Source organism: Paralichthys olivaceus, chromosome 19 (assembly GCF_024713975.1).
Source record: "Paralichthys olivaceus isolate ysfri-2021 chromosome 19, ASM2471397v2, whole genome shotgun sequence".
NCBI classification, from domain to species: Eukaryota; Metazoa; Chordata; class Actinopteri; order Pleuronectiformes; family Paralichthyidae; genus Paralichthys; species Paralichthys olivaceus.
Genome location: NC_091111.1, coordinates 14,897,108 through 14,922,092, shown reverse-complemented (window position 1 = coordinate 14,922,092; position 24,985 = coordinate 14,897,108). Strand labels below are relative to the sequence as shown.

Here is a 24,985-nt window from a genome sequence, read left to right as displayed (position 1 = left end):
GAACTCTGCCCTTTGGTTTGCCTTAAGGCAGGAAAGGTTTGAAAATGATAAGACTTTCAAATAAAAGCCTTGAAATGGATCAGGGTTATAACTGCATACAATAGCTGGCTCTATGACTGTTTCACACTGAAGGGCAGGGCCCCTGGAAGCAGGAGTCCGGCCCTGCTGGAGAGTCACTGCTCTCACATGAGATGTACTGACAGATACTACGTCCTTGTACTAAAACACACTCAAACGCTGCAGATTGTGAAGTACTTGTTACTGCAGTAACTTTCTCCTCTGCTCCAGCTGCCATTCCTCAACGTCACGCATTTGTTTTCACGCGTCACGTGTTCAGGACCCCGCCCCCGCTCTCCCTCTGCCTCCCCTCGATTGGCCGAAAAAGTTTCCAGCTCCTAATTCCCGGCGCGTGATTGGCCCGCTGCAGCTGTCAGTCAGTGACGCGGGCCTGTCAGTGCTCCTGCAGCGCTCAGTGGTGTTCGGGGCAGACGGCGGCGCTGGAGGTGTTTAATGGCTGAACTCTCGGCTCCACGGCTGCTAATGTGTCTTATTCAACAATAACCGTTGGTTTTCGAGAGGCTGCGGGACCAGCGGCGGCTGTAGCGGAGCGAGGAGACCCGCGTGTGGCCGCGGCTAAGTTGCTAACTTTTTAATGCTAAATGAAGCTAAGCCGTTGAGCGAGATTGAACTTCATCGATCCCCTGAAAACACCCAGCGGAAGTCTGACACGGATTAAACCCCGCGGCGTGAAGACCTTTTTCTTTTTACCAAGAATTTCCTGAATTCCCTGGGACTATTTTTCTCTCGTAACTTCGCCCCCTTTCTCTCGACAGCGAACTGTTGTCGTAGTGGCGTACATTAGCATTAGCTCGTTTTAGCTAGGTGCTAGCTCGCAGCCTTAGCGGCACGATACTTTGCATTTTGCCTCCCTGCTAATTCCGATAACTTTTTCACGACAATGTCTTTCGTGTGTTTCGCAACGGGCGGACAATTTGTCAACAAGATGCAGCGCCGAGGAACATCCGTCATTTAAAGTGCGGTGGTAATTGTGTCGTTCGCACCGAGGGCAATGCCAGGAGTTGTTTGTCGTCTTCATTCGTGTTTTGAGGATCGTCCCCGTGCTTCAGAAGACTAGTTACCCCCAGATGATGCAGCTTCAGGAGGCAGTCTAACGCCCTTAAACCGAGCTAACATGCTGGATCGTGCACAATAACTTGGAATAGGAGGCGAGCTTCAAGTCGTGCAGTTTTGCTCCACATTTTCTTTTTGTGTGTGCGCGTGCTGATGTGAACGAAGAGGAAACCCTCTCCAGTTTGACCCAGGGGATACAATAGCTCATCTGAAGCAGCTCGTCGGTTGCATGCGTCAAAATGTCGGCCATCTCTGCATCCGAGAAGGTGGATGGGTTCACGCGAAAGTCCATGAGGAAGGCCCAGAAGCAGAGGAAGTCCCAGGGCTCGTCTCAGTACCGCACCCAGAGCGTCCCGGTCGAGCTCTCCCCGCTGCCACAGCTGAAAGGTACGGTCACAGGATGAGGGGGGGGGGTCTGCAGCTTAATTCAGACTGTCTGTCATTACGTGTGTGTGTTCCGCTAGATCATCAACAATTATGTTCAACACGTGCAAGCAATTTGTGCAAATGGTGTACGCATTTTTACACACACACACACACACGCACACTATTGTGCACAAGTCAGCCACTGATTCCAAAGAGTTGTGGACACACCTTGAAACATTTCCCTCCTCGGTTTGTTGCTTCTTTTCCTCTGCACAAACAGGAAGAATTCAAGGTCTTTGCAATGAAAGACACGACTATGTGCAAAAGTAGATCACATTAGTTTTGCATTCATTTTAAGTTTGACATGTAGAGGCACATCCACACAGAGATGTGGAAGAATGGATTAACAGAGTGTCTCTAAATCCCTCTTAACCCAATCAGACTGAGACCATTTTCCTATTAAGATAAATGGGTGGAAATGGACAGACTATTGGACCCCACTATCTCCAGGCTTGATTAAAAAAATGTCTCCACGGAGAAGTGTCTAGAGTCACAATGTGTACAACACAACACTACTCCTGTGACTGCTCATATTGTTGCTTGTGTGTTTATGCTGGTAAAGAGGCTGTTGAAAGTGAAGACAACCTTGAGCAAGTGGAGGAAAGTCTTGGTAAGCTTTTCTCTGCGGCGGGACAAGTTTATATGGTGTGATGTTGCAAACCTTTTCCAGTGCTAACATGCTGAAGTAGAACTCGAGTTCTGTGCCAGAGGCAGAATCACTAGAACATCTCATGAAGGACTAATAAAGCTAGCTTAACTCATTCCTATTCATTCCCATTCACTAAGTCTAGCAAGTATAAGAATGTGAACTTGGAGTTTGCTGGTCACAAGCTGCTTGACCCAAGGCCTGATGCTGAAGTTTACTCACAATACCACAGTGGTATACCACAGTATTTTATAAAACCTAAAAGTACCTGGTAAGATGTATTGCAATGCTGCAACTGAGAAAAAATAGAGCTATTAATTAAATACAAGGACTTTTGGTTTTGATAGTTTTGGCAATCACATGACCGTTCTTATCATGTCACTCGCACTAGTAAGTAGTAAGCCTTAGCACGTCGCATCAAGTGAAACATGACACCATGTGGGATAATATGGGCGGCCAGTATTAAACTTTGGAAAGTCTGTTGTTAGTTGATGCAGTATTCTGTTGTAGGTGGGCACAGGCATGTGGGGTGGAGGTACGGTTAAGTAAGGCATGTGACATTATCAAGGTGGCTGTTCTCTACCTGTCAAGTGCAGTGCTGTTCTGTCTAAAAGGGGAAATGCCTCAGTTATTACCGGCCATGACAGCGGGGAGGGTATTGTTCTCCCCACGTGACAGTGTGGTGGGTTATCATTGCAAAATAACAGAATATGATTCTGGAGGCACCAACATATTGGTTTTGAGTAATGTTGTTTATGCGAGTTTATGCCACGATATCGTCTTAATCCGACAAGAACCTGCAAGGATCATGAGTTTCAAAATGGGTGTGGTCCGAGCAAGGGCGCTACAAGTTTGGGGAATTGGAAAAAAGAAGGGGCACATGTGTTTCATGAAACAATCTAATCCTCCCCATATATTTCACTGTCTCTTTTTTAACACTGCAAATCTTAGCACTCATCTAACTGTAGCCTGTGGTTAAATGGGACACTGCTGAGCCTCCTTAGAACTGTGTGTATTTAAGTTCCATTCAAAACAATTCGTGCCTTTCCAGTGTGTACTTAAACATGTTTTAACAAGTTATTTTACTGATGTGCAGTAAACAACTTGCATTGTTTAAGTTAAGCTAGCTTAATACAGAGGAATGGAAGTATTGGATAGGAGTTTTGGTTTATTTTGTCGACTAATCTGCAGTTTATCAGACACTAAGCAACTTCGAACACTAATACAGTTAAACACTACTTTGTCCTTTTTTAAAATAAGTGAATGGCATTATTTAATTTAATGACTGGACTTATTTGCTTATAAAATAGACAAGTCTCAACAACTTATCAGCTGTGTTGACGTTACAGAGAAAAGCAAAGCTTAAGTAAGGAACCTGCCTGGTCAAGTAGGTGGAACTTTACTACATGATGCAACTTCTCAAATGTTGAAAACAAAATCTGTCAAATATGAGATCAATGGTGACTGTTTACACCTTTTTAAAGGAGCATCGAAAGTCAAGCCTTTTCATATTTTATTGTTAGTCTTGTTTAGTACAGACAGAGAGCACATTGTACAAACAAGGCACAGTTTTTCCAGCACGAATTTGAGACGGTCGGTGTGAAATAAAAAAAATAAATAAAAGGTACATTGATTTGTCTTTGAGAGATTTGCATTACTGATTGTAATTGAAAAATATTTATGTAATTTATATTTTACAACCACAATGTTTTCCATTAAATACCTAGTAGACTGTGGAGACTCATCAGCATATATTTCCTGCCCCAGTCTCACAATGAACCGCAAACAATTTCACTTCTCATCACACAAGGAAAAGTTAGAATGTTTATCTAATCTAAAGCTAAAATATTATTGATGTTGTAGTTGTATATAAATATATTTTGTGTATTGAATATTGTCTATTATTGTTATTATGAGGTATCTGCTGAGCCATCTACAACCACAAATAACTCTTCAAAACAGTCTTGATTTAAGTTCCACTCACCTTTGCATTGTAGGGCTTTTGACTGTTTTTAAATCAATGCATGAACCCTTTTCTGGTATCATGGAATGACAGATGCCAAACTGTCCTTTTATTTTGGCAGCCTTAGTACCTTCAGTGCATGATATAAAGTGGTGTATTTTTAAGAGTCATGAATAGTAGATTTAGAGTCTCAGATTAACCCCGGCGAGTCTGGGACTGCATGGATGGACTGTGGGAGGAAGCTGGAGTATAACCAACGAAAACCCACGCAGACATGCAGAGAACATGCAAACTCAACACAGACAGGCACCTGCCGAAGCAGTATTCGAACCAAGAACCTTCTTGCTGTGAGGTGACCGTGCTAATAACTGCACCACTGTGCCAAAGTTGAAATGCCGACCAATCTCAGCTGGGATTTACTCCAACCCCCTGGAATCCTTTCTATATATAATTTAGGGATGAAAACCGTAGATTCCCATTCGTGCTTACATTTGTAGCTTATGTCGAGGATGTTTGCAGGAGCACTTGAATCATTCAAGATTGTTTAAATTCATTAATTCACCATCTGTTGTCTGTGTAGCACACTCAAAATTCTGATGCACTACACAGGTCTATAAATGAATTGTCATTCTACAAGGCTACATGCACAAACATAGCTGTCAATGTATCTTACGTTGTAAACATGAAACAAATGAATGCTGGTCTTGTGGTGTCAGTGATATCTTGTGGTATCAGCTAACATTGTTGGCCTTAAAGCAAACTAAAGGAGTGAATAGTCTATGCAGCTGATTTACAATGTTCAGTTTATCAGTACTATTTCTGGTTTGTCAAGTAACATGATTAAGAAGGGCAATGTCCACAGCCGGTATGTTGCAGGTTCTGAAAGATGGCAGGCTGCAAAGATGCTCTTTCTCTCCCGCAGTGGAGAGGTTGGAGCGCTTATAGCTCCTGTTGTGTGATAGACACTGAAAAGATGAGTCACTCAGAGACCAACATAGTTGCCATGGCAGCCAGAAGCCTTGAGAGCAAGCCAGGGAAATGTTTTAGTTTCCAAATACAGACTGCTTCATTTATGCTGGATATTTCTGTCACTGGAGTGATATTTTGAGCCAAGCCATGATTTCTGAGCTAAGGTTGTTAAAGTTAACACCGTATATACAGTACAGACACAGTTGTGGTCAATAAGTGCATTACTTTTTTATTTCCATGACTCGTTCCGACACATAAATCAAAAGTAGCTGTTCTGATATTTCTCTTTTTTATCTTTACTTCCTACTCTCTTGGTTGTAATAAAGACAATCTATCGATCTACTGATGTATAGCTGCTTCATTCTTCCTCTCTCATGAGAAGTTATTGCAAAGATTTGGCATTTATCCACTATGAAATAGTTTTGACTCATGATGCACTCATGTTCAAAATCAATGCAGCTGAACCTGAGATATCTTTTTTTTTATTCCACACATTCTTCTTCTTTTCTCAAAACCTTGTTGTGTGTTGTGCAAGAAGTGGCTCATGTTGTTTGAAGCTGTTGGCCTCAAGTAGAGATGAGGAGCAAGCTGCAGAGGTCTGGTATGCTCACTTCTTTCTCCACGCTAGAGCCACAATTAGTCTGAACCCATCTGAGAACAAAGGAAACTAACCAAACCTGACCCGAGCCCAACAGCCCAATGTTTTCCCTGATTACAGGCATGTGCACTGTTAAAAAAAAAAAAAAAAGAAGAAGAAAAATCAAGTAGATTGCCCAGTTAACGTCGAATTCTGAAGAGCATTTCAAAATTACTTGCCACATCCTAAATCTTTTAAACATTTTTTTAAAGTAGTAAACCCTGTTGTGTAACTTGAATCAATTGATCTGATTTTGTAACAAAAGGCTTTATCAACTTTAGCACATTTTCTGTACAATTGTACTTAAAATACAGTACTGGTACTACAGAGTCCTCGTAACAGACTTTGATGTGTAAGACCTTCCCTTTAAACCACCCTCTTGGCTTTAACTATGTATATCATGTGTATTTTAAGCAAAAACCTTTGTTTGGTTTGTCAGACTATGGAAATATTTTGAAGAAGCAATTGTGATGACATCTTCATTGACATTTCATATTTAGTACCGGAGTTTTAGCCACTTTTATTTGCCAGCATCCTTTAGCGATGACTCGTCACTGTTCATGTCCACTGTTCATGAAATACGCGTCCACTCTTCTGGCCTATTGATTGACAAGTGCTTCCCAAACAGTCTGTTTCCATCCTGGCTGCCAGCTGATGGCAAATCGATACATCATTTTGTGACAGTGTTTGTGAGTTTTGTTTTGGTCAGGGCCACAGTTGTGGCCTCTGGCAGGTTAGGATTTGCATCGACCTTTTTGTAATGAAGACGTGGGTTGTGTGATTCTGTGCTGCCGTAACAACCAGCTGTTACTAGGGTCAGGTAGTATTGTACTGTGCATTTTTCATCATCAAAATGATGTGTACCACAGTATGTAACTTCCATTTCATAAATTGATTAAGCGGTTTTGAAAGAAGTAGAAAATTTGGAATAGTACTTATAATATGTTTAATATGTAATGACAACATTCATTATATAATAATATATGTACTTCCCAGTGGTTGTGGATGCAAAATTTCATACATTATGAAAGATTAGAGCTTAATACTGCACTGACTTTGTGTGTGTGTGTCTGTGTGTGTGTCTGTGTGTGTGTCTGTCTGTGTGTGTGTGAGAGTGAGAGTGTGAGTGAGAGAAATGCCTCGAAGCAATCACTCAACAATTCACATATCAACCGTGTTTTGACCCAGACACTGTATTTGTCGTGTCCTTGCATTGCTTGCGTTTCTCTTAACAATGGCAGCTAATAAGTGACTCAGACAAGAATGACCTCTTTGTGGATTTTCTTTCCTCACCGAGCTAAAGCTTCTTGCGTCAGAGGAAATGCACATTCTTTGGCATTAATTACAATTATTATAACCGTTTTATTGTTTTCTTAAATAATCAGATCAACTTTTTCACTATAAAACATTACCTAACTGCAAAAAATGCCCATAACAATGTCCCGCAGCATAAAGACACCTGTCATCAGAGTACTTTTTGATTTCAACCAACATCAGGAAAATTTCATTGGCAATAGTGGTGAAGCCAACAACTCCTATGATCACATGCTGCTTCCTGATGTCATCACGTTAGGCTTTTTGTTATTGTTTTGATTGAGAGACCCCATAGTGGCATATTGTAGGTTTTACTGCCATTTTAGCCCATATGAAAAGAAGCCCATGTGCTTCTTCCATGACCCTGTGGTTGTTCTCCATCGCCTTTAAATATAACAGTAGCCACTGGCAGCGTGAAAAAAGGAATAGTGTGAATGTGCCCTTACGGGTCCGTTTGGGATTGGCTAGCTGGTGACAGGAAGAAAGGTCTTGACTTGTTGAAATCTACTACCTGAGACAGAAATAGGAATATGCCGGGCATCTGGCGTACTAAGTTTTGTTCACACTTTCTCCGTGGACTGTTCTGACCTCTCTTGGCCAGATCATCTAACATTTGTCTTTCTCAGCAACCGTAACACATGCTCAAGTTTCGCAGTAGCTCACAGAGGTAATGTGAGTAAATCAGCTGAGTATCTCAGTGAAGGGCTGGATTCCTGCTCCATAGTTCAACACTATAAAGTCTGAAATAGAAGCAGACCCCTGAGGAGTTTGATTTCTTTCCGAGGAGTCTATTCACTTTCATGTTTTGCTCACCCTTAAACAGAGAAAAGTCTGGATGACTGATTTCCATCTTTGAAAGAACATTAGATGCTATTATTGATCTGGAAGACCCATCTCCTGACTGGTGATTTTCCTCATAGATATACCCCTACCACCTACCATTATTCTGGAGGACGGTAGATACTGGCGTGACTTAACTTTTTCACATTAGTGAAAGTCGTGTAGTACCATGTTAGCCAACCAGTAAAGCAGAAGCTCTATGACCCATCACCCCATGTCATGCATTAATAGACACATTTGGCCTACAGCAGGCTGCCACTCCTGTTTTTTACAACTCACCAGTCATACTCTGCACGTTAAGGCACCATATGTCCTTGAACTATGATTCTATAAAGATTATTATTCACTCATTATCTGGTGTCTCTTTGTCATACCTAAGTTATGAAAGCTATGTAGTTGTCTAATACCCCGGAATGCGATCCCAACCATTGCAGATGACACTGGAGTCTTTTAAAGTTCCTGCTTTTACTGATATCTCCTACTGTGATTATTAACTGCTCTGAATGTTTAGGCCAAATATTCAGTCATTTTAGTTTATTCTTTTTTTGCGTGACATTTACTATTCTTGGGCCAAGGTCTTTTTGCTGGTTTCGGTTTGTCTCAGAGGGCAAAAATAATTTAAAAATCTGCCATGAAAGATGAATTAGTTTTTAAATCAGTCTTAAACTATAGGAAAATGATATAAATTAAGTAAAAATATCTGTGTGGGATAATTATCAGTGCTACACTTAAAATGCTGTTGAGTGACTTTTTACCCTGGATTCAGCCTTTTAGGCAGAACTTGCTGTTAGGCTGCATACAGCACACATTTTTCTCTTGCACAACAGGGAGGCTGCAACCTAAACCACAGTCTTAACTTCAACCTTTAACATCAGTGTTGATTTGCTGTGTTTCTTAAGGTGATAATGGAAAAATCCATAAAACAAGCCAGAATTTAAGAATCTATTTTTCTGAGGTAGAAGTGCATCAGTTAAAAAGGTGTTCTCGTTTGATAATTACTGTATCTACACTTTCTTAATTCTCATCCAATGCTTGTTTTTTATTTTGTGGATTGAATAGCTAAGTCTATTTTAGCAGCAGACGTTGAGCTACGGGTCACTTTTCATATAAGAAAACAACTTGACATTTTTATTATACTAGACAGGTTGTATGAGCAATTTGTAAATATTACCTGAGCGTGTGCAAGTCTAACTAGACTCAAAAATGCTTGTTGTTCCAGAGAAATACTTTAAGACTAATCTGTCTCTGTTCAGAGGTCACCTGACCTGCATTGCTTCACTCAGTTTGTTTTGGTGTCTTTCTGGTTGGCTATAGTTCCATGAATTGTTGACAGGCAGGAAAAGGGCAAGCATTAGTACTTCAGATTTCTAAGATGTGATACTTATATGTTTGTTGTATATTTAACTGGTGTATAGGTCAAGACCAGCAGTTTTTCATCCTGGGGATTTTGGTTCCATGTGCATACTGCAAAGTTGTATATCAAAGTATAAGAGGGAATACGTATGTCAAAATAAAGTAACACATTGCAACAGTTTGCAAAAAGGATTACAAGTGAGTCATTTCTCTGTATCACCACATTTCGGATTGAAAAGAGATGCAAACTGACAATGCTGTTGCTGCAGACCAGTGCTAATCAAAATGCAAATAGAGGTCAATCACTTCACTGTAGCTGCACAGCATCAAACTGTCAGAGCTCTGAATCTGTAGATTTAATGTCTTTTTTCAGGAATCAGGACAATAATGATTTTAAAAAGTCAGCATGTTATAAATTGTGATAATTGAAAATTGTTAATGACCTTTAAACTTAAATCTTTCACTCAACAGCACTCAACTCAACCTTGTATTCATTAAACTCATCAAACAACACATGGAGGACACTGTGTTAATATCAGACCTCAATTTATCAAGGGCACAACACATCAGTCACTAGGAAATTAAAACCTGTGTTGTTGAAATGGAAAATGGTTGCATAACTGCAGTGATCTTTGGATGCCCATATACAGAGTTGTATTCTGTTCACAATCCACATTGTTCAACAAGGAGAATGCAGATATTATTCTAACTTCATGTTGGGGAACATGTCAACTGTTGGGAACACAACAATGTATTTACAAACGTGTATTTTGATTTTAAATGGGCCACCCTCCATGTGTGCATCGATTCATCTTCATGCTTGACTTATATCCCAAAAAGTCAAACATCATCAATTTCAAATTGATGGATCCTGGAAACTACTTGAGTGCCTCAGGCAAATGTTTTCATACTTTGGTGAGATTTTACTCTGGCATGAGCAGTTAACTCTGTAGGGCCTCATTTAGACTGGTTTAGTCTCTGCATCATGTCCAGTAAAATATGTTTGTCTGGACTCCACATAGTTTATAGAAATATATAAGTGTGTGGATACAACAGCTTATCTTTGGACACATCTTTTACCACTTTTGGTCTATCCCTTACTGCAATTTGTGCAGTTTTATGCACAATACTTCCTGTTCAACTTATCTCACCATAGCTTACTTGAGAAACTGTGATCTGTCTGCTCCTTCTGTTTGTGCACACAAAATGGTTCCCCCTTGCGATCTAAAGAAACAGTACATATTGAAGCAGAGACACTGAATTTACATATTTTTTCTTCTCTTTCACATTGTGAAATGGGGTGTTAGCCTTGGTGGGTGCCCCTCTGGTTTGAGATTAAATCATATCATTGAGTTATACAGTGCATGTTTTAGTGAAATTGCTCTGAGTTGTTCAGCCAAAACCTTGCAGTTCAAGGTGCTAACATGAATGAAGATCGCTTTCTTATGAGTAATTCCTTGACATTGAGAGAAGAGTTTAATATTAACACATGAACACAAACAAGGATTCTGTATTAACAACAGAGTTACATTACATGCTGCAAACTGTGTTTATCTGCTGTGTATATGACAATAAACATCTTAAATCTTGAATTATTCAGTATCCATCCTTCCAGACATGAGCATGGTGCTTCACTGATTTACATTTGGCTGAAAAATGTGACAAGCATTTAATGGAACCTGGAGAACTGACAAATGACCGAAGAGCTTTTGCAAGACTTGGTTTACATGACGGCATTCTGTAGCAACTAGTTCTTGGCGGCATTGCGAAATACAGAGGAGAGTGCTTGTAGCTGTTCCTTTTGTCGCCTTTGGTACAATCAATGCTTATTTACTGTGTTTGTGAGACATAAGGCTTCCTGTGTCAGTGGAGGGCTTGTTATCTGTTAGTTATTCAAAGGTTGGTATTATCAGGACAAACGACTATAACCCATGTTATAGTGCTTCAGTAATTCTCTCTATCGTGACATTTATACCCAAAAAACAAACATTTAACTGTAAGACAAACACCTCCAGAGATCAACATCTATATATACCCACATCACTGTGCAGCTCAAAGGAATAATTATATATCTTGTGTTGTTGTATCTGTTTCCCCTTTTAACGCTGCCACTATCTTACTCATGCCCATGTGTGGTAATGAAATGACATGTTGTTGTATCCAGATAATAGTCCAAGTGATTCCTGAAGCGTTGTGAATGGCGCTGCAGTCAGAATATGTAATACATGGAGATTAAATGTGTCTTATCTTCCTTCTAATGTTGGCTTCATTGTGATTCTGAGATGAAACACCTCATATGGGAGTGAAGGACTCCTTTTGTTCTCCTTCACATTGACTTGACCATATTTTGCTCTGAACCTGAATCCATGTGGATCTTTGTCAGCTTGATTGATTTGGAATTTCAGATCTCCTATTTCTTCTCTTTGTTCGCACACATAGCATCATCGTCCTGATGGAAATATTTTCCTTCCCTTCTAAGCCCCCTGAGTAGTATTCACATGGGGAAAAGCATCTACTTGTCAGAGTGTTATTTAACAGGCCTAGCAGTCACTGGTGTCTGGAGGATTAAGACAATTCACCATAAAGGAGTGAAATGGTTTTAACATGAACTTAGAGATACATTTGGAGTGCATTACTTTTTTTAAAGGAACACTTGAGAGCAAATATCTTTTATAACCCATTAAAAACATATTACATGTATTGCTTAGACTTGTACCATTAAGCTACTGCCAGGAGACGTTAAGCTTAGCATAAACACTTGAAACACAACAGCTATGCTTGCTCTGGCCAAGGAACACAAACGCTTACCAGATCATTTTAAGTGGAGCACTACCAGTTTGGAGTGAAAAAATGTCTAATACATATAGATAGGGCAATATAAATTGGCAGGGATTCCTTAAGATGAAACCCTTATGACAAACTGAAGTAATTGATGCTTGCTATGTGGGGAAAAACTATATCAACAAAGAACTGAAAAATTCTGTTCCAGTGTTAGCAAGCTACTAGCTTCATATGTATCATTAAATTGTGAGAGAGCATCAATCTCCTCATCTAACTCATGGCATCAAAGCAAATGTCTGCATTTCCTAAAATGTTTTAAGGTGCAGTCCTACAGTGGGATGAAGCATGTGGCTTTCACTGCCTAGAAAACACAGAAGGCTTGAATCCTGTGCGCCTCCCCCAGGGGGTGACACCTACAGTACAGCAACACTACTCAACAGGAGACAAACATGCTACACATGTCATGTTAATGACGTTAACGTTCAGGCTACAGGGGCATCATGGCCTTTTCTTTTCTTCTTACACTTTGTTATTCAGTCTCTCCTTTCAGCATCAAATCTTTCGGCACTTAATACTTTGGAAATTTGGCATTAATGAAAAGTATTGTTTTAACAAGTCAGCTCAGATATTAGATTCCCTCTGAGCAGCAGCCGGTTGTTTGACCTGTGCAACTCAGTTGCGTAAGTACTTTGTCAGCTGTCAGCACCACTGCAGTACTTTCACAGCTAGTGACATGTTTTTAGCCGTCCCTGACTGCGATGTCCTCATGCCACAATGTTTCATGGGGTAGTGGCTGTTCAGTTACATAATATTGCTCATTGAGAAACTGATAATGGATCATGACACTTCTCACTCTAACCCCTTTCACTGTTACACACTCTAGTGGAGGGTGAGGGCACAAATTTCTTTGTTTGCTTTATTACTGCAAGAAGTTATTATTTTCATGATCAATGAATTTCCTTATGGTCATTGCAATTTCACAGAGCCAAATTTTTTTGCTTCGGCCTATATAGTATAGTAAGTGTAAATATATGGATTTGTCTAAATGCAGTCTACTTTCTACACCATGGTGATGTCTTCAATATACTCGTCTTCCCTGAGGGATAATTATCTACCAAATTCAATTATTACTTACTCTCCTGGGAATCTACTGGTGGACAACTAACCCTCGTGAGAATGACTTTACATTTTGCTTGAAAAATCCATATCAAAATAATTGAGGATTTATTTTAGACAATTATAGCTTGAGTGTTTTAGTAATAGTGTGTGTAAATATATTCTTGCCTATATTAATTTGAGAGAGAACTACTTCACATCATGTGCATTTGTCTTTAGCTCTGATAGAGATGGGAAATAGTAGTTATAAGCAATTATCAATGTATAAACAGCTACATTGTAATAACTTGTAATTTACACTCCAAAATGTTTTACTTGGACATTAATTTTAACGAGGTACGCCAGTGTAGCTCAATGTCAACTCGTGTTACAAATGATTTCTGTGTTTTCGTAACCTCACCACCTATGGGGTGTCTGGTTCTTGAGGTGTTGTAAATCAGACCTGAAAGTTGGTTTAGCCATGTCTTGCTGCTGCTATTACAGAGCGAGTCCTGTGTATGCAGCAGGGAGCCTCTGCCGTGTAGGAACAGAACATCAGTGTACAGTGTGTCACTGGATTTGTGGATGGCTGCCACATGCTGTATATAGCTGAGCTGGGGTCAAGTTTGACAGCTCTAATACACCCTGAACGCACTCAGTGTCTAATCCATAAAAGGCTTTACAATCAAAGCTGAGAATGACTGGACTGCCTATGTGTACTGCAGCTTTATTAAATATGAAATTTAAATATTTTTTTAAATTTCATTTGAGAGGTTGCTTTGCCATGTCTGTGTACTCTTAGACCCTGATAATTGGGCTTGAAGTCAAAAACCAAAGATATCCAGAGACATGCAAAATTAAAATGCACTACATTTCATTACACACTGTTGCCCTGCTGAAGCAAGTCAGAACTCCCAGTGGTAAATTTCCAGTTGTTATTGTTGCTTGTCCTATCTGTCATCTGTTTCCATAATATGTGTTTTCTCCTTTTATATGATTCCAGATGCCCCCTCCACAGAGCAGCAGGAACTGTTCACCCAGAAACTCCAGCAGTGTTGCATGCTCTTCGACTTCTTTGACTCTGTGATGGACCTCAAGAGCAAGGAAATAAAGAGGGCGACACTCAACGAGCTCGTGGACTATGTTTCCACCAACAGAGGAGTGCTGGTGGAGTCCACGTACCCAGAGATCACTAATATGGTGAGGAAAATAAACTCAGCAACCACAGCCGCAGATAATTTGGTTTCATTTCATGTGCGAGTATTAAACTGCAAAGAAGTCTCCTCTCTGTGTCACTGTAGCATCACTGTGCAGGGTTAAAATCTGCTGATCGTGTGCGTAGACAGGGTGTGTCATGTCAGGTTTTGGGTTCACTGCATTAAGTGTTTTATGCTCATTACCAACTTTCTTCACAGTGTAAAATCATTATATGTCCATTTGAGATTTAGCCCAACATTTAACCTTATTTAAGTGTTAGATTACCTCCACTAAGCTAATTCTTGTATCTGTCACACAGGACTACCTGTGGCTATTTCACAACAAAACCTGAACACACTTCTTTTTGCTGCTTGAGTACTTTTTCCAAACCTCCTTAGAAAACTCTGCAGCAACATTAATATTGCAGTTCATGTTGCAGCCTTAAGGTCAGAGATTTTACCTCCACACATCTTTTATGCTCAAGCTTCACCAGAAAGATTTCTACATTTCTGTGAAGATTTTAAGCACATACATTGTGAAAAAAAATTAGGTATATTGCTTGAGTGCCACAAAATGTTAAAATGTCAATTTAGATCCGAAATAATAATTAAAATCCTATATTCAGTCTCTTGTGTTGTCACATAATATTTATGGCTGTGAATGTTTCCATGGCAACACATTTTACTGTAAGTGATGCAAGCGATTGCAAATGATACATACCTGAAATTGTGGTTGTCATCCCCCTGTGGTGTGACTTCTATCATCGTCTATTGTGTATATGATAAACAGATTAGATTTAGATACATATATTATTTAGTTATATTTTCCTAATTTATTTCTGAAGATATACTGTACATGTATCTCAGTTTGCTGCTGCAGAATTCTTTAACACTCGACTATTTGTTTAACAATCCAACACCCTGCGGGGTGAGGTATCATTGGCCAGCATTATATAGATTTGTGTTTGTGTAGTAGGTGCCCTGAGCAGCCTAGCTTCCCCCTACAGTGTAATAATGACTCATGTGTAACATTTACAGCACAGCAGTCAGTACAGTAATCAGTGCTGCAGCGATTCACTCCACCCTGCAGATTATCACAGTGGAGACAATGAGCATGTATGTCCACAGATGAGTCGAGCAGTCTTTAGTTTACTGATGGGTGGTTTGATAAAATGGGGATCTATTTGGTATGACAATGGTTTTAAAATGTATTAAGTTTCCATCTTTATGATTCTATGGGTTCTTTATGCAGCTGTCAGGGAGTTAAATTAGGAGTTTAATGGATCAATATGTGTCAAAACAGCTTGTTTTATGCTGTGTGAAGTGTATGTGTGTAATTACATTGGTCCTGAAACAGGTCATTTCCAATTTAAGATAACACTCATAAACAGTATCAGTACTTGGATGTAATATAGTATCTTGTCCAGGACACTTAACTCTGGCAGTGTAAGCTGTCATCAGGTACTGCTGCCATGGTGCGACCGCCGTTTTCATCAGGATAGAGAATGTAAATAAGACTTTGATGGCCAACAAACAAAGCGTTTGGTGTCAATGTTTAAACAGCGTCTGTGTTTAAAGCACAGTGTGTATTAGCAGTACTGTACCCTGTGGTTGTGCCAGTCTCACCCTTAAACCAAACACACTCACCAGGAGGAGATAGAGTAATTTTTATTTCTAGATAGTTTTGGCAGCAAATGACACCAGAATCTAAATAAATACCATCTTTCTCCCTTGTTTGATTGTAAAGCATAAAAAGGGCAATCAAAAATAGTCCACTCAAACAAAAGAAGCACAAAATTAAAGCCCTCTCTCTAGCCTACATGCTGATTCAACATGATTTAATGTTCATCATTTCTAAACACTGTAGAGCAGCAGAGTGGATTTTTCCTAAACATAAACATTGAAGCTTGAGCTAAATAATTAATGGATGTTGATGGGACGTTGTGCTCTGTCTGAAACATGGCATAATAATCTTTCCAATGTGCCGACACAGGCAGTAAACACTGGAGCAAATCCTTCCATGTCAGCACTCCACAAAGAAATAAACATCACACTAATGCAGTTATTCTATTTAATCACAGTGACCAGAAACAGATTTGCGCTGAAGTTAGTTTATAGTTATGTCTTGAATACAAATTAATTTACATCTGTGTGTTCTACTGTATATAAAAACGGTTTTCACACCTTTTCTTTCATGACGAGGCAGAATAAGATTAACGACCTAAAACTGAAATGTAGTAATACTTGTTTCACAGCAGCAATAAGAGAGTAGAAATGTATATGAATTTAATAACATATTGGTTTAGATTAGTTGGATATTTTTTGGGGATTCACATTGAATAGATTTACCTTCCAGAAAGTGAAGCCAATGGCAGAAGTGCCTGAAACATGTATTCTCTCAAATGACCAGCAGAGGTTGACAAAGTTGGTTGCAGTGGTAGTCTATAAGAAAATGCATGACTCCGGCTTCTCCACATGTAAAAACGCCTGTCTTTTTTTATAATCTCACTCATCTATGTAGTCTATATGTTGGAGTGACATGGGTTGAGCTTTAGAGAAAACCCAGGCCAGGCTCCTGAATGAGGTTAGACAAACAGCAGCTGCACTTTCAGAAGGCTGGACTGATAATAGCTCTTGTGGACACTCCATGCTTGGCATCACATGATAATGAAGAGATGAGTACGGCCCATTATTCTGCTGCTGCGAGGCCTGCTTTGATCACTGTGGTATAAACAGCCAGGTTTCCTATCTATGTCAAAGAAGGTTTTGCCAACTCTATTATTAGTGTCACTATATATTTTAGTAAATCGCATCTTTCAGGGTTAGGTCAATCCAGATTGAATTCCTCCTTTGCCGTGTCAGTGATAGCTGTAAAAAGACAGCAGGTTTGGCCAAAAAGATAATAAATAAGCTACAATTCCCCTTTATGCACCTTAGTTGCCATTTTTTCATCCTTTGTGCCAATTCTACACTAAACGCTTTATCTCTCTCTATCCTACCATCTTCCCTCCATCCTTTCTCTCTCCTCCTGTGCGTTGCTAGGTGTTGGTTGTTGCTGGCGGCAAACTGACCTCACACAGATTTACAGCCTCCTGTGTCATCATTGAGCCCACGCTGGTTTCACTTACAGCACTGTCACTTATGAAAACAGCCCATTTTTGAATCCTCCTACATCATTTACACTCACTCACGCACACAAATCACTGTTTCCTTTTCCCCCCTCAGTGAAAATTTCTCACATGCCTCCCATGTTTGTCATCCTCCCACAATATTGTTTTGTGTTTTCTCTAACTGTAGTTATTTTTGGGATATTGTGAATTGACTGGAGGGACTTTAAGAAGCATGCTGAATGATAATATGGTAAATTATGTTCCCTGTTTATGCATAAACTGTGTCAATCAGTGATTTAAAAAAATTGATTAACTGCAAACCAGCAAAAACAGTAATACAAAACAAAGGTTATTCATCTGCGTCAATATTAGCATCTGCACTAATCTGCATGTTCTACAGATGACGTAAAGCCTTGACTGTGGTTTCAGAGGTTGGAAAATCTTACTTGAGGACTGTCGGTGCTCATTTACATCAGCAATAATTGTCACCACATTCTATCTAAAGGAAACACAACTTTAACTTGTGTATGACAGGCCCTAAACTCAACAAACCTATGCTAAGTCAGTGGGGGCTCAGATAAAAAACAACCAAGTATTATTGATAGTGAGAAGCATAATCATAAGGGACGAGAGAATTGAGGAGTTGTGTTGTGGGAATAATGCAGTTAAATGTTTATCAAACCCTACACTGGGCTTTATAGTACTCAGACTATGGAAAGTTTCCACTGCAGCAATGATCGGGTCTTTCATCATAACATTTTTAATGTTACTGCTTTCAAGTAATCCATCAGAAATGTTTACTCACCTTGTGTTGGATGAAAAAGTGGAGCCAGGTTCATTTTTTTTGTCAGACAAATGTTCATCTGCATCACTGCTTCATCAAGGGACTGGCATAGGCCGTTAATACAGATATTGGACCCAACTGACTGAGCAGTGTTTAGGCCCAGGTCAGAGACTGTTGAAGTTATGGGAACCATAATCTGATCAAATGATAAGATGGTGACTAGATGTACTTGTGGGTGTGTGGTAAATGCTTATACAGTCTCATCCTGTAGTTGTCACCAAGTGCTCCTTAAATGCAAACAGCCAGACTCCATTGAGTGAAACACTCTGTAAATAAAAAACAGTAAATCATGCAGGTTCTGTTTCTGCTTGGCTAATGGAGGAGATGCTCGGTGTAAGCGAGTTTGAACATTTTACATGTACTTTTGCCAGATGGAATATTCATCGACTCAGAAACAGCTGCACCACCGTGTCAGACTTCTCATAATAACAGGAAGCTCACAAGCAGGCGGATAAGAGCTCAGCACAATAGCGTCTATGCACAGCTCATTCAGGCTTGATGGAAATAGGCTGCAGATGAGACAAATGTCTGTCCACATATGCTAATTTTACTAACACCTCTATCATTGCTGCATCCTTCAACTCTGAGCGACATTTCCTTTTGTATAAAACTTTTGAAGTTGAGTCACAATGATGCGTCCTCTCTCATGAATACTATAAATATTGTTATTTTATTGATATAGGAGAGGGATGTCTTGTTTAACAGGTCTTTTTTGGTAGTTTCTTTTCACTCGAGTCGAGGGTGAAGGACAGAGAACGTCGCACCTTCTTAAGGCCTGTGAGGAAACAAATGATTTGTTAATATGGGCTATACAAATAATATGTAATTGATAGACACACATTTCTTTCAACTAATAGCAAGATAAGACTGTGGTAGTGATGTGAAAGTCGAAACTGGATCATCTGATGTCACCGCTTTTTCATACTGCAGTAACAGTCTTAAGGTTTTGCTAGAGCTTCAGCCAAAACAAGTCATGTAAAAATCTGCAGTAAATACATGGTACGATGCTGTCAAGTCAGAAGAGATATTCTCCACTGCAAAATGTGTCTGTGGGTTTTTATATCATATTTTGGGCGAATGTCAAGTTTAAAATTCCCCTGCTGCCTTCCTCTCCCATTACTGTCATTTGGATTTTCCAGCTGCCAATAGGTAATTTAATGTTGTCTTTATCACTTCAGCATGAGGCTGCACTCAATCACATAATGCCAGCTTTTCCTGCTCCCCACTGCTCTGTGTGTGTGTGTGTGTGTGTGTGTGTGTGTGTGTGTGTGTGTGTGTGTGTGTGTGTGTGTGTGTGTGTGTGTGTGTGTGTGTGTGTGTGTGTGTGTCACTCTTAAATTTACCCGGGCTAAAAATAACAAGGTAGGACGGAGGCAGCGGTAACCTGTCTACAACAATTGTCTTCGGTGCAGAATTTTAATCGAGGGTTGCGGCAGATGCAGAATCTGTACTTATTTTATCCAGCTCCTCTCTGTGTTTTGAGGACATTCAAAACAGTTTTCTAACATCTTCAGTGAAATTAAACATGGTCATAAATATTCCATAGATAAGGTTTCTTTCCACTCCAGTTACCAGGCAGCATCATGTGTGTTTGTTTTGTTCTTCTTTCGAGTTGTACCAGACGTTTGGGAGAATTCAGAGCAGTGTATTGAAACTGTCAAGGTTAGGTATAGAGAACATAGACTGTTGATTTGACAGCTCCCCGATAGTGATACTAAAGATTCTCGATCGCCACCTGCTGGTTGGCTACAGTACAGTATTTGTCATTAATTCCACCTCCTCCATGTTAGTGAATAACACATGGACAAAACAAAAACGTACATGTTAAATGCATTTTTATGAAGTTGTTGTACTGCTAACTATTAGGGTAGCTTTGGTTTTTGTAAGTTTTGTGGATGCCCAGAAAGTAGTTTTGATGAAACCATGTTTTGTTGGAAAAAAAGGTCAGCTGTAAAACTTCATTAGCTTTCTATTCATTATGAGTCTGCATATTTAAGTAAAGGATCACATCTGTGAATAACTCAGAAATCGTTTCCTGACTACATGTCATCTCACGCTCTGCTGGGAAGTTAACCCTTTCTTTCTGTCCTTCCCCCTTTAGATCTGCACCAACATTTTCCGGACTCTTCCCCCGAGTGAAAACCCTGATTTTGACCCAGAAGAGGATGAACCCACTCTAGAGGCCTCATGGCCTCACATACAAGTAAGAATCTGTTACTTAAGTATGTCTGTACTAGATTTCAATCATTGTGTGTTAGAATACTTACAAAGTTCATATTTCTGTTTTGTTTTGAATTTTTCTCTGTTTTCCAGCTGGTCTACGAATTCCTGCTGCGTTTTCTAGAAAATCCAGACTTCCAGCCCAGCATCGCCAAGCGCTACATTGATCAGAAATTTGTTCTGCAGGTGACTCACTTTCTATGAAAACATTTTGCATGACCTCAGATGTTTCTTGATAATATGTAAATCTGTCAGCAGGTTTCCAAACCTAACTGGCTTTATTGCAATACTTTCTACTCATATCATATTTCCCAGCCATCGCATCCCCTGTAGGACCAGCCAACACATAAATATGCACTATATATATATATATAAAAAAGCTGTCTGTAGTTTCAGTAAATAGGAAATATTTGTAGGTGGGAGGTATTAGAGTATTTTTCTCTGTTAGTCAGAAGAGAAGTGTAATGCTACAGCAGTAGCAGCTAAACATCATGTCATAATTATTAGAGGAGGCGACGAGCAGACCACTGGGAGTCTTGTGACAGCTCCAGGGCAACAACTGATGATTACTGTACAAGAGAGAAAATTGTAAAAAGGGACCGTTGCATGATGTCTTCATGTGTCTTGTTTCAGTTGATCTTCAGTTTATAATTGATTTACAATGACAAGAAACAAGAAAATATTCACATTTGAGAAACTAAAACCTTTAAAGTTTTTTTATTTGCTTGGAAAACAAGTTTTTTAATTATTTAAGTACTTGACATCTCTTGGCTGCAAAAAATATTAGGTGAAATGATAAGAATTACTTAATGCTAAATAAATTACGCTTCTTTGGACTTCACCAAACCTACACCTAATTTTATCAGATGAGTAAAACCATTAATAAGCTGCAGATCATCGACATCTGTTCCTGCTCCGTACCCACCTACCTCAGGAATGCTTCAGGATTTGTGTGAAGCTGCAGAGAAGAGCAGCAGCTAACAGGGACCACAGAGCCCTGGAATGTTGGCTGGGCCACATCCGAGGTGCCTGCGCCGACTTTCCATGATGTGAGTGCGTCTTGGGGAAGCTTTAAATAGCCGCCTGTTGTTTACTCTTCAGGAGGAGAGAAGCCCAACTCAGCTATGGGATGAGGTGGAGGTTTGGGTGGCAGTAAAGGCAGAAGGCCTGTGGTCTAGTTAACTTAATTCACTGTAACACACACAGATCAAGAACGGTTCTGAGATATACACCAACATATTCACCACACGAGTTGAAGCACAAGGAGCAAGGAAAAGAACTCGAGGTTCCCTACATTTCAAAGTAGGGAATCATTGTTTTTCATATCCTGGTTTTCATGTTTATTTTGCACCATAACCATACCAACGTTCTGAAGCAAAACCTGTTGTGACCTTTATTCATTATCAAGTGTTTGACATTTGCACTGTACACTATTTGTCAAGGCATCTCTGTTATTGTGTTTTTTTCTTGCTGCGCCACTCTTTTGGGTTAACCAAAAAAACATGGAGCAGAGCAGTCTACTGTTTTGCTGAATGTTTTGCTGTCAACTTTGATTTTATCAGCTGAACCTGTTCTCCAATTCTTCCACAGAGTTTACTACAAACACATTCTGTAAATGTTAGCCGGGAGATGTTGTAAATTGATAAGTAGGCTAAACTGTTGGTATGTGGAAGGCTCACAAGGAAGCAGTGATTGAAGTAGCAAAAACAACTATCAGGGTTTTTGGTAAATTTAATTCATTTATTGTCTTTGAAAGTCTTAAATTGAACTTGTTGAAACCTACAGAATCCCTGAAATATGCAGCTTAGTTGTTGGCATATTCCTTAAATTGGCTCTCAGCACAGCCCCTTGGCCCGAGCTCCTGATCATAATCATTAGTTTATGGAATATTTTTTATATATATAAGTTATAACACAGAACACTGCTCTGGTGCTGCTGATCCTGCTGCAGAAAACAACCTTCAACATGGGAAAACAACCATATGTGGAGCTAAGAGCAGAACGTGTGGTCAGACACATGGTCTTGGTGTATTTAGGGTTTTTTACTCCTTAGGGAGCACTGGTTAAATCATGTGAAGTGTATCTGCCCGTGTGTTGGCATGATGCATCTGTTTTTCTCAGTTTATTTTAAACCCATAACTGTATCAGCCCTGGAAGAAGAGTTTTATTAGTCTCTGTTATCAGTTTTTTCCTCAGGTAAATGTTGCGGCCCTCTTTATGAGCAGTTACTGAAATGCTCCGGTTAGAAATTGAGATGCTTATGAAAATAAAACATTTACAGTCAGTAATTCATTGCAGTGGGTATTCCCAAACCTGACATACAGAATATGTTGGATCAGTGGCAACTGAACTGTAAACACACTGTTTTGTATATGCATGATTTCCAAAGCAATGACCTACCCTACATCGGGTGAGTGTGAAGTGAGACTGGTGCCTCGCTTCCTCCACAAACTGTGGGTGGTAGTTTTGTCCAAAATCTGTATGACAGATTTTTTAAAGAGGTGCTACCCAGGACATGTATATGTAGGTGTTTTCAGACACAAGTTTGCCTTTCACAGCGAAACAGGAGAATGTCTGGGTCAGACACATTCACAACAACATGAGAATTTCCAGCACATTCAGGTTAGGGGTGGCGGCTGGGAAGACCAGGCAGGAGACAGGACATGACATGTTCGTTCCGAGAGCACAAGTTTTTGTTTACAGGACATCCACACTGGCGTCGGCATGTAGCGTCAACTTGTTGCCTTCCCGAGGTGACATCTTAGTCCGCGTCTTCTACATATCTGGCACCTTTTTTTTATCCTTGGATATTTGAATTCCTCCAGTTTTGGGCCCATCTCATGTTAGAAATTTCATTAACAAACCAAACGTAGAGCCCTCTGGAAAATTTCAATAAAATATCTAGACTTCAGTGCTTGTCTGAAAGCAGCTTTGGTCTGGTTCAATCATCTTCATAGAAAGAAGCTTATGAATCAAGTGTGAGAACAGTCTAATTATCTGATTCTCACAACCAGCAAAGACAAATAATTTCAATCTCTAAATAATTCTTCGCAAAGATTTAGTTTCAGGCTTCTTGCAGTTTAACCTCAGGCTTTAGTGTGACATTGTTCAGATAGTCAGAGCTTGAGGTTTTATATGTAAATAGAAAACCACTTCACTTGATAGTTGTTACAGTCATTATTTCAACCCAAGTCATTGTCATGTCTTTACCTCAATCAAATTTGGCAGGTCAGAGTTTAGTCAAGGTCATTACTGAAATTAATTCAGGTCATTACTGAATTAATTTCAGTAATGACCTGATTGTTCTCATTGTGGATGATCTTTTTATCTAACACATTAAATTAAAAGAGATTGACTTGATTTGACTTCAATATGTCTGTGGCCCATAAGTAAACAAATTATCTTTTATCTCTATCTCACAGACAAAGATGTTGCCCGGTAATTACTTTTTTTTTTATTCAAAGTAAATAAATCATACCTCTGGGGTTTTCAGGGACTCAGGAGAAAACTCAAATCACAGTGTGACCTATTGTGATTGAATATTGACATCACCTCCGGCACAAACAGCATCTCTGAATTATACTGTGGCAGCTTTCGTTTTATAACAGTCGGGTCCAACGTCTGTTTCCCATTTTGCCATTATTGATTAACTTGTGAGCAGTCACATCTCATCTCGTCAGTCATGTTCATAAGGAAACATATTTTACCAAAACATTGAGTGTCTTTCCTTCTAATATATTTCACTTTCATGAGGCAATACATGTGTTACCTCAACTACTTCTGTTAAGGTTAAATCTGCAGTATAATGTAAAATGTCAGAAAACTTTAAAAAATATATTTTCCCAGAGTTATTTATGACACTGGTAGTAGGTATGTGTTGTGACGATCCATCTATTGTCTGCATCATTATCTCTTGAAGGTGATGGTAGAGAGTTACAGCTCACCTCACATCTTGTTTGGGCGATGATCTGAGAATCTTTGAATGGAGAATGGAAAAAAACAACCATTGTGTTGCCCTTGAACAAAGCCCCGGTTACCACATGTGACGAGAGCTGCTCATTGGTTAGGTGTTAGACTGGTTACACTGTTTAACTCCTACGGCTTAAAAGGTTTAATGAAGCTCAGTGAATGTGAATTGGCAAAGTGCTGGAGGAGAACATGTGTGCATAACAAAACACGTTTCCTTGATGTACACAGGTTTAAAAATAGACGGACAGCCCTGTCGCCGAGGAGCTGGTGGCATGTTAGTATCATACCAATCTGAGCCTGAAGATATTCCTTCCGAACTCTCTGGCAGTGACTTGGCCGCCCTCAACCATTACATGTTGCTGCAAATTTATCCCAGATGTAACATTATAGATTATACAGGCAGAAATACCTTATGATTTTTTTATGAGATGCTGATGGCTTGTACGACATGATTGATTACATAATTGGACAACTGAATTATTTGGTTCGGTC

General features: G+C 39.6%; 1 protein-coding gene across 1 annotated transcript in view; it reads left to right on the top strand.

The window, feature by feature from the left end:
• The first annotated feature begins 426 nt into the window (after positions 1 to 426).
• The window catches only part of ppp2r5a (protein phosphatase 2, regulatory subunit B', alpha isoform), a 31,888-nt gene continuing 7,329 nt past the window's right edge, over positions 427 to 24,985 (top strand). The window contains exons 1-4 of the mRNA XM_020097572.2: positions 427 to 1,518; positions 14,159 to 14,355; positions 20,407 to 20,508; positions 20,619 to 20,711. Coding sequence (XP_019953131.1) covers positions 1,371 to 1,518; positions 14,159 to 14,355; positions 20,407 to 20,508; positions 20,619 to 20,711 — 540 coding nt within the window. The 5' untranslated portion in view covers positions 427 to 1,370. The remainder of the gene's footprint in view (positions 1,519 to 14,158; positions 14,356 to 20,406; positions 20,509 to 20,618; positions 20,712 to 24,985) is intronic.